The sequence below is a fragment of the Durio zibethinus genome, chromosome 2, assembly GCF_047325235.1.
Source record: "Durio zibethinus cultivar Kanyao isolate XHJ-2024 chromosome 2, ASM4732523v1, whole genome shotgun sequence".
Taxonomy (NCBI): Eukaryota; Viridiplantae; Streptophyta; class Magnoliopsida; order Malvales; family Malvaceae; genus Durio; species Durio zibethinus.
The window spans coordinates 10907248-10916814 of record NC_143163.1 but is presented as its reverse complement, the minus strand read 5'-3'; the positions used below and the strand labels follow the sequence as shown (position 1 = coordinate 10916814).

Here is a 9567-nt window from a genome sequence, read left to right as displayed (position 1 = left end):
CTCAAATTTTCTTTTCTTATTTTTTCTTTTCAACTTCTAATTCTTTTTTGATAAGCTCAACTTTTGATAATTACACTTTTATCAAAAAGTTAGCTGATAGATATAAGCCATCATTAGGATGGAGCACTATGTTTCTAAGTTGTTTCGCTTTCCAAATTTGGTAATTATGAATGACTTTGTCGAAAAGAGGCCCTAATATCATTCTTCGTGTTTTCTTCCATGCTTGGATCAGTTGCTCTGACGTTTTTGGTGGAATGAATTTCTCGTAGGTGAATTCTATTTGAACCTGGCCATGAGTGGTAGGAACAAACTGCTTTGCATTAAATTGCCTAAGTACCATCAATGGAGCGTAACTTACCACACCTCCATAGTCCTAATAGTAGTATTCATGGTTTATTTCTTCCTTAATACAACATGTGCACATGGGGCATCCATAATGCCATCCATTCTATTTCATCCCCAGTAAGCCTTCGTAAGAATAAAACTCTTCAATTGGTGCCTTTTTTTAAAAATACGACTTTGAGAATACATTTTTTCCACACTTGAAATGACTTTTAACGCACACATGTAATAGTGGTACACACCATATACACCATTATTATTTACTCCGTCAACAGAAATTCAATGACCTAATGGTTTCGGCTAGGACTACTTATGTAGGATTAATTGTTTGCATTTCAATTTGCTCGAAAAAGTCCACAATAATTATCTCGATGTAACCTAACGTCTTTGGGAAGATTACAATTCCATACAATGCCAAAGCAAACATAGCCATGCCTTGATTTTCATCTCAATGCACTCAAATAAAATTTTGAAGAAAGTCCCGACAAATATCGAGATGTTCACCTTTTGGCTTTGCGAAGAAATCTGTGATTTCTACTTTATCCTAAATAAGCTTGGCCAATTTTTTACGATAACTTGATTTTAGCTATCAGGTAAACACTTTTATCTAGATACTACAGTTCTATCCAGAGCAACATAGAGTACTCCTCAATGATTAGCACCAAATCTTTTCAATTAAAAGTGAAGCATCTATAGGATGGGTCTCAAAACTATATAGCTGTCTTAACCAACTATTCCTCGATCACTATCAGAATAAGGGATGTAATTTTTTCGTACTTCTTGCAAAAGCTTTCTTGTTTTTCTTCACTTAACTGAGCCCAGATGATGACTAAGTCTTCTAAATTATTTTATGTGATATCCAAATCACTTTCTCAGGTAATTTAAACACATAACCAGTAGGTAAATAGTCTTTAATTTTTTGTTAGGCTTTTTTTTATCAAACATATACTTTATTATATGATTCATATAGGACATTGATGAAGGATGAGCAAATATGTAGCTCTAAGGGATCCATAAAGAACTTATCTGGAGAAAGATATCTTAGAGTAAATATCTCGATGTAGAACTATATGATATGTTTTATGTAAAAGGAAGAAGAAGAAAAATGAAATTGAGTTCATGTGAGGATGTGCCTTAAGATGAAGAAAAAAAAATTGTGAGATTTTTTCATTTTTTTTTGTTTTTTATTATACACAACTTTTATTCCTACACGTTTTAGACTTAGGTTTTTTTACAAAAAGGTGGGCGAATCTCTACCTAAGGCTAGCTTTTTAGGCTTATTATATGTTTGGTTTGGACATACATCTAGAGGTTCCTAAATTATTCCTCACTATCATCCATGCTAAATTAGCAAGGCACCCCAATCTTCACCCATTATAGGCTACAAACGAAAAGGGTTCAATTTGAATGAAAGTATTTCGCTTGTCATTGTAAAGGTTATCACCTCACGAGAGCATAAATATTTTACTTCCTCTTTTAAATGACGAAACCTAGGTATAAAGCTCATGCATGAAGTGCATCATGTCATCATATGTGCAAATGTTTCTTAATTTATTAAGAAAAATATATACAGATAAAAGTCATAGTAAACAAAATGCGTGTGAAATTTTCTTTTTATTTTTTGTTTTTGATTTTTTTTTCATTGAAAAGGAATCAAAATTTAAGAACTTAAAATTAAATATCAATTAAGACTATTTAAAGAAAAATTGAAGATGATACGTAGTTAATTTTAGCTTGACTTTTAAAAAAATGACGTCTTCAATGGAGTCGTCAAGCTATTGTAACGATTTTGAAGTCGTTCGATGAATTTGAAATTAAAATAAATAAAAAGACTCGCCATTAATTTTTTTTAGCTAGGTACGATTGATCGCCTATTAAAATTTATTTTTTTAATAAATCTTAAAATTTATTAAAAAGATAATTTTAGGGTCTGTAATTGGCAATCAGTTTGGGTTCAAGAGTCGGTTACGTATGAGAAATGATTAACACCCCTACAGCACCCGTTTAAAATAGTACTAATTAATTACATATTATCCATTAATCTTGACAAAAACAATCTTAGTTTCGATGTTTAAAAAGTAATTTCCTTGACTTTTTTATTTATTGAAATTTTATTTTTTTCCTTTTATCTTTATTTCATATTTATTGTTCCATTTTTATTCGAGAAAAATAAATTAAAACCTTTTTATTGAAATAATTCTTAAAATGTTTAATACATTGGTAACATTACAAGAACTCTTTTTCACCTAGAGATTTTTTAGGCATCGTTTTTTGAAATACCTTAAAATTTTATCATCAGGGGTTCATATTTACTTTTTGTAAAAATAAACACATGTATGCAATGCAAATGACAACATTTTGATGCACACATTTTATTTTATTTTTAAAAATTTTATTGGTTTTTTTATTAGATTTTTTTGAAGAAAAGAAGAATTTTTATCATATTGTAAATTTTCTATAAATACTCTAATATATTGTTAATATTTTATAAAAAATCTTCTCACCTAGAGATTTCATAAAGCATCATTTCTCGAAATACTTTTAAAATCTCATCATCAAATAAAATTTCCTTTTTCCTCACTTTTTGCTAGTTTATTTTAATAAATTAGTTAATTTTTTATTTTATTTAATAGCAAAAAAGAAAATTTTTTATTGTATTTAAAATTTTTTATAAATATTCTAATACATTGGTAGTATTTAAAAAATTTTTTCTCACCTACAGATTTCGTAGTATCATTACTTAAAATACTTTTGAATTTCATCATCAGATAAAAATTCTTTTTTCTTACATTTTTACTAATTTTTTATTGTTTATTTTAATTATTTTTTGGTTATTTTTACTATTTTTTATTTTTAATTAAAAATTTATCAAATGTTAGAAATCATTTTTTTATTATTGGTATCATAGTCATTAATTATTAATTTTTTTATCATTATTTTGTAAGATTTATTTTAAAATTTAATGAAATTATCCAAAAATTTAACTACATATTTCATTATTATTTTTATTGTTTTCATTTTTTTACTAATTATTATCATAAAAATAACAAAAAATTATTTTAGCAAACTTAAACATTTTAACATGTACAAATATTAATGATAAAAAAATATATAAAAAATAAATAAATAAGAAAATTCAAAAAAATTTGTTTACTTGAACTGAACCTATCAATGTTGGTCTAAGCCAGTTCAACTAGACCGATTAGAGGTCAAAAGGGAGCTGGGTTGTGGGTTAGTTGTGCGGACCTTAAGTCAGATCGTCGAGTCGATGCGCAAATCCCTTTAGGCCTAAGCAACGTCATTTTGATCCTTGTTTGCTTATATATGAACTTTTGTCTTACTTCAATTTTCTCCTTTTTTCAAAAAAAAAGAAAAAAAACTCTAAAAGCTCTTTCCTTTTTTCTTTCAATAGTCCCCAAGGTCGATCGTCATCCACCACGAAAACTATCGTGCTCCTCACCATTAGTGTTCGCTATCCACCATGTTGGTTGCTAGAAAAGCCTAGAAAAACACCCAAGGTCTCTCTTCAACCTCCTCTCTCCAGATCTGACCCCCTTTTTACCGAAAGCATTCCAATCTCTTTAAATTTGTCTTGAAACCTTTCGATTCAAAAACCTTTTTTTTTGTTCTATTGATTTTTTTTGTAGGCCAATGATGGGTTCTTTCACTAGAGGGATTGCATTTTTCTATTTGGGTTTTAACAGAAAGATTTTTTTTTTTGGCAAAACTTTTTTTTTTGCAAGGTTTTTTCTTTTCTATTTTTTTTTGTCAAGGTTTTCCCCTTTTTTGTGGATTTTTTTCTTCATTTCTGTGTGTGGGTTCCTTTTTTTTTGTGCAAAAAGATAGCTCTATTTATAAGACTTTTTTAGGATGCAAATCCCAAAATTTATGGGATTAATATTCTAGATTTTCAAAAATTTTATTACTTTTTCAACGTAAACGATTTTTCGATAACAAGATTCCTCGTTGCTAAGTTAGACAAGGGTATTAGGTGGTTACCGATAGCTGGCAATGGCTAGAATTTTGGACTTTTGAGAAGGATGCATTTAATGCACCAAGACCTTTGGCAGAGAATAAATTAGAAAAAAAAAAAAAGGAAGAGAGAAAAAAAGAAAAAAAAATGATAATAATAATAATAATAATAATAATAATAATAATAATAATAATTAATGTCTACAAACATAGAGGTTCATGTTTGTCCTGAAAGAGAGAAGCACTCATACTTCAAAAAATGGTTAAAATGAGACTTCTTAACTATATTCATATTTGATTCATCAAGTCAAATATTCTAAAGCATCTTAATAGTGAAATTAACCCCAAAATTTTATCATATTTCAGAGTTATTTTCATTTTTTCATTCAGTAAAACGTTTTTTGTGAAATAAGTCTTAGTGAAGTAACTTTTGGTGAAAGAGTTTTCAATAAATGTATTGGTGTTGTTCCATGAAAGAATTGTCTCTTGAATAATTATTCCATGAATAGCTATTCTATGAAAATAGCTATTTTGTAAAATAACTTTCACCGAAACAATTTTATTACTTGTTCTGACAAAAAATTTAAAAGAATAAAATATTACTAACCATAATCAAATATTTACAGTAACCACATATCATTAAACAAAGGTACAAAAAGAAAAGGTGGATAACATAATACACAAAGCAATATCAGTAGCAATGCATGAAGGAACATCCATAACACATCCCTATTCTGATTAGAGCCAAATTGAAGTACTCAAGATGACATTAAAAAATTCTTCGAAACTTCAATTCCCGAACCAATTATGGAACTACCAACGTTTTCGATTAAAATCCTCTAGACCAGCTAAGTCTTAAAGAAATGAATTCATCTCCTCTGAAAAGACTTCCTAAATCCACCTTCCCTACCTTCAAAATGTCAATTAGGGACCGATATATGTAGATTGATGGACGGATCTTCCTCTGCTTCATCTCATTAAAGAGACTTAATGCTTCCTCAGTGTTCCCTGATCGGCCAAAAGTCTCAACATTGCTCTATAAGTAAGCAAATCTAGCTCAACTCCACTATCACTCATTTCTTTGAAAAACACTAACCAATATCCAACCTCCCAACCTTCCTTAAATTGTTTGGTAATGTATCATAAGTAATGAATTCTGGAACAAGGTCAGCTTCCTTCATGGAGCCAAACTCATGGACCATTTCACCCACCTGACTAGCATGACCTAAGATATTCAAAATAGTATTATATGTTATCACTTTAGGCTTGAATCTGAAACTATTAATCTAATTAAATATCAAAACAGCCTTTTTTATCTTCCTACATTCAGCGAAAGCAAAGATGATCTGGTTTATAACTATCGTGCTGCTCGTGAAAGCTAACAATGGTACTTGTTTGACATATCTAATCAATGTTGTATGGTCATTAGTATTAGCAAAAGACCTTGCAAAGTAAAGATAACATGCTGAGCTCAAGGGTCCACGAAACACCAATACATCTTTGACTATCTGAAACAAAAGGTCAATCTCATTCGTTTCAGCAGCTGCAGCCAAAAGGGTATCATATGCATTGGGGATAAAGATATTTGATCTCACAAAGATTGCAGTTATCTAATAGCCATAGAAAGATTTCCAGCTTTGCACAGCTTATGAACATAAGCACTACACTTTCCCCGCTCAACTTTGGCATGTATTCATAGGTATTGAGAATTTGATTCAAGACTTCATCTCTCACTTCCTCTTCATCCGGATTTCCGATGATTTTATTCACAATAGGGCATATGCAAGGGAATCCAACTGGGATGGACGTGAAATAATTCTGGAAGTAGAAGCATGACCATCAATTACACGCTAAAAATATACTAAAATATAAGATTTTAATCAATCCAAAATCACATGTTTAATTTCTCAACCCACATCTTAAATCGAATAACAAACTAATTTCTAGGAAAGCAGCTTCTGTTTCAAAAAAAAAGAAAAAAAAAATCCAATTCTTGCCTTATGTGCAGTTTCTACCTGAAAGGTAAAACATAAGTATTTGCTGGCATTTAAACGAAAAAGGATGCATTTTGACTTACATGGTGAAAATAATGCACTATTGTTACCCGAATTGAACAGGAATAGAAATTGGAAGAGCCTCTGCATTAAAGAAGAAGCTTGAAGCACCTTGAAGTAGCTATCATTGAAATTTCAAAAGGAATCAATAAGCAAATATCTCCAGTTTTCTTTCCCTCTACTTATTATTATTACTAGTGTTATAACCGCCCTATACTGTAGGTGCAGTTTTTTTTTAAATAGTCAAAGCAGGTATAATAAAATACTCAAAAAGAAATAAATATATAATTAGCAATAGAAAACATAGAAAAGCTAACCATGTTTGTACAAAATTTGTGACAACAAAAGGAAACAATACAATCAAGAGTTAAAATCCTAAGACATTGAAGGAGCATAAGAGCTAAATTTAGTTTAAGGGAAAGATATAGTAGAATAGTTTGGATTGAATACATATTCAACAGATCTTCACACAATCACGATAAATAATGATATGGAATATCTTTTGTTGAATCATCTCATATATTCACTTTTCAATTTTTTTTTTAATTCATAAAAATCAACTGATGATATCAACTCTCATAAAAAATCTATCATAAATGTCTAAAGACAGTTAAAACTAATGAGTAAAATTAATAATGTGTGTTTCGAGTAGATAGATTTGCTAGGAGTTTACATGAACTAAGATATTTTTTCTCCATGATCCACCACCTGGCGAAGTTCTCAAGCACTAATTGCAAGCAGTATAGAACCATTCAATAGAAGGATCAATATCCATTATTGTTGCTTTATTGGAAAACTTTGCGTTATAAGAATGAAGTGGATTTTTATTTATCAATTAAAATTTATGATGCAATAGAGTAATATCTAACATTTAGTTTAATTTTTACTTTGATTTCTGCTGGATTCAACCTGAGTGGAAACTTTACCACCTGAATAGAAAAAAAAATTAATAAATAACAAATTATCATATAATAGTAAAGTGAAAATTAGAGTAGTTACTAATTGAAAGCAATTACAATAAGGATTTAAGATCATTTTTTTAACTCAAAATTACTAAAGATCAGGATTTCAAACTTTTGAAATCATCAACATAAAATCTATAAAATTCAAATAATTTAAATAGGAGATTGACTAATTCACATACATTTAATTTAAGACTTCACATGCTCACATCATATATTCTATCCCTAATCTTTCCAGCAAGGCCAAGTCTCAATAAAAAAGGTAAAGACCAAAGTAGACTTCTCTTCCATAGGAAAAAAAAAAAAAAAAAAAAAAAAAAAAAAAAATCACTAAACTAAACTACCTCCCCAAAAAAATATATTTGTTATTCTGCCCATCCAAACCAAAACATTTCAATGAAAACTCTCATACATAAGAACTAATCATAATCAAGAGCCAACAACCAAACTCATAACTAACACAAGGTTATATTAATCTCCATAAAATCTAGTTCCTAACTTTTAGGTTCCTAATTTTATCCTCCCAACATTTATTTTCATAACAGATTTTTTTTTTTTTCTATTTTAGCTTTACTTCAACATCTTAAGCCACTTCACTAATCAACCACATGCATTATTTCATAACTATAAGTGTAGCTACACCGTTCTTAAAAACTAGAAACTTCACATTTTTTTAAAGCTTAATTTAAATAAACAAAAAAACCCACTTCAAACTAACCAAAGAATTCCAAACCCAATGATATGTTCCAAATTTATAATCTAAATTAAAAACTATTCAAACAGGAAGGGAAACTAATACAAAAATGCTTTAAACACTTTAAATTCAGAAAGTAAATAAGGAAATGTAGCAAATTAATTAAATAAAAAATCTGATGAGAAAAAATGGAGGATGATGGGAAAAATGAGAGACTTGATAGGCCTCTGACAATAATCGAGGATCTTATTATTATTATTATTATTATTATCGAATGAATCTCTGGTGGGTGAGAAATAAAAATAAGAAAAGAAAGAACGAAAAGAAGGAATAAACAAAGAGAATAAAGAACAAAAGAGAACCATCGCCTACCTCCCATTTATTAGCAATAATGGTAAAAGCTGGTAAGCATGGTAATTGTATCGACGATCGGCGTCGGCTTGAAATGAAGAACCTCTACTTCCCATTTTAGAAACCTTCCTTGATTTTTCTTTGGAGCAGAAGAGAGGGTTAAATCATCTGTAAAAGGTACTCGTTTTTAACGGGTAGCAAATGGGTTGAGTATTTGGTAGAGGTGATCGGTTCACTTCAGAGTCCTAAGCAGATAACTAGAGGTGATGGCAAAACACGTGAATAAAGATTAGGTATTTGACACGAAAAGAAAAGAAGAAAGAACGGAAAATCAGTTATAATGGCTGGCTAGGTATGTTGCAAGGGAAAAGGACAAAATTTTAATGAATAAATAAATAAATAATTGATGTGGAGTTTTTTCTCAAACGAAAATATTAAAAAATTTTATTCTTAAAATAGGATAATTTTAATCTTATTTTCCAAATTAAGGTGTTTTAGACATGTTAACATGCCACATCATCTTTATCATTATTAATTTATATAAAAATTAAAAAAAATATTGATTTTTTTTTTTTGCAGAGTTAGGATTTTAATAATGAATAAAAAGAAAAATCACAACAGGAGGCCAATGCCTCGGAGAGATTCTCAACCATCAACAAGGAAACACAGAGAAAATACAGAGATTGGACATTACCAAGCAAAATCAGAAACAAACTTGCAAACGAGAACTGTTAACCACCAAGCCATGAACATCTCAACTCTAATATCGACTCTTGCTTTTGCTAAATCTTCTGGAATCAGTTTTATGAAATTTCATTAAGCAATCTAGGAGATAAACCTTCAAAACTCCCCAAGTTCTTCTATAAAAATTGAAGTTAAAAGGTCAGGCACTTTTGGACCTTCACCATCCCAAATAGCAACTTTGAGTTCTTCCATAGCAAAGAGAATCTCCAAATCACCATCTTCACGCACAGACAACAATCTGGCTTTCAAGTTAGTTACCACCTGCTTATGCCACCAATCAGCTGCAAAGTGTTCTTTGGTGAAATCGGAATCCAATGCCTTAACGGTTTTATGCTCTGAGATCGCCATACCATTATCAACAAGCCCCAAGATGGCACTTCTTCTTGCTCTAACTCTGAAATTACTATTAAAGAATTAGTATTTTTAGCCTCTCATTCAGCCACAAAAC

At 29.8% G+C, this 9567-nt stretch overlaps 1 protein-coding gene across 14 annotated transcripts; it reads right to left on the bottom strand.

Moving 5' to 3' along the window:
• Positions 1-4893: 4893 nt before the first annotated feature.
• LOC111309266 (uncharacterized) lies at positions 4894-8813 on the bottom strand. Of its 14 annotated transcripts, none has more exons than XR_016331080.1 (5): positions 8397-8748; positions 7042-7297; positions 6392-6489; positions 5758-6132; positions 5079-5539 (listed from the first exon to the last, which is right to left on the bottom strand). XR_016331080.1 is itself a non-coding variant. In XM_022908282.2 (3 exons), exons 1-3 carry the CDS (start codon positions 8489-8491, stop codon positions 5406-5408), a joined length of 327 nt encoding a protein of 108 aa, XP_022764017.1. In that variant the 5' UTR covers positions 8492-8752; the 3' UTR covers positions 4918-5405. The 14 variants fall into 14 exon arrangements, 1 of the variants encoding a protein (XP_022764017.1); XR_016331078.1 differs by lacking the exon at positions 5079-5539 and having other exon boundaries at positions 5640-6132; positions 7042-7095; positions 7238-7297; positions 8397-8753; XR_016331082.1 differs by lacking the exon at positions 5758-6132 and having other exon boundaries at positions 4894-5539; positions 8397-8753.
• Positions 8814-9567: the final 754 nt, after the last annotated feature.

Coding starts and splice junctions, on each gene's coding strand:
- LOC111309266 (XM_022908282.2), bottom strand. CDS start 8,491: ATGGGAAGTAGAGGTTCTTCATTTCAAGCCGACGCCGATCGTCGATAC. Junction 6,490..8,396: donor TTATTGCTAATAAATGGGAG/GTAGGCGATGGT, acceptor TTTCAATGATAG/CTACTTCAAGGTGCTTCAAG. Junction 5,540..6,391: donor TAGTGCATTATTTTCACCAT/GTAAGTCAAAAT, acceptor TGAATATCTTAG/GTCATGCTAGTCAGGTGGGT.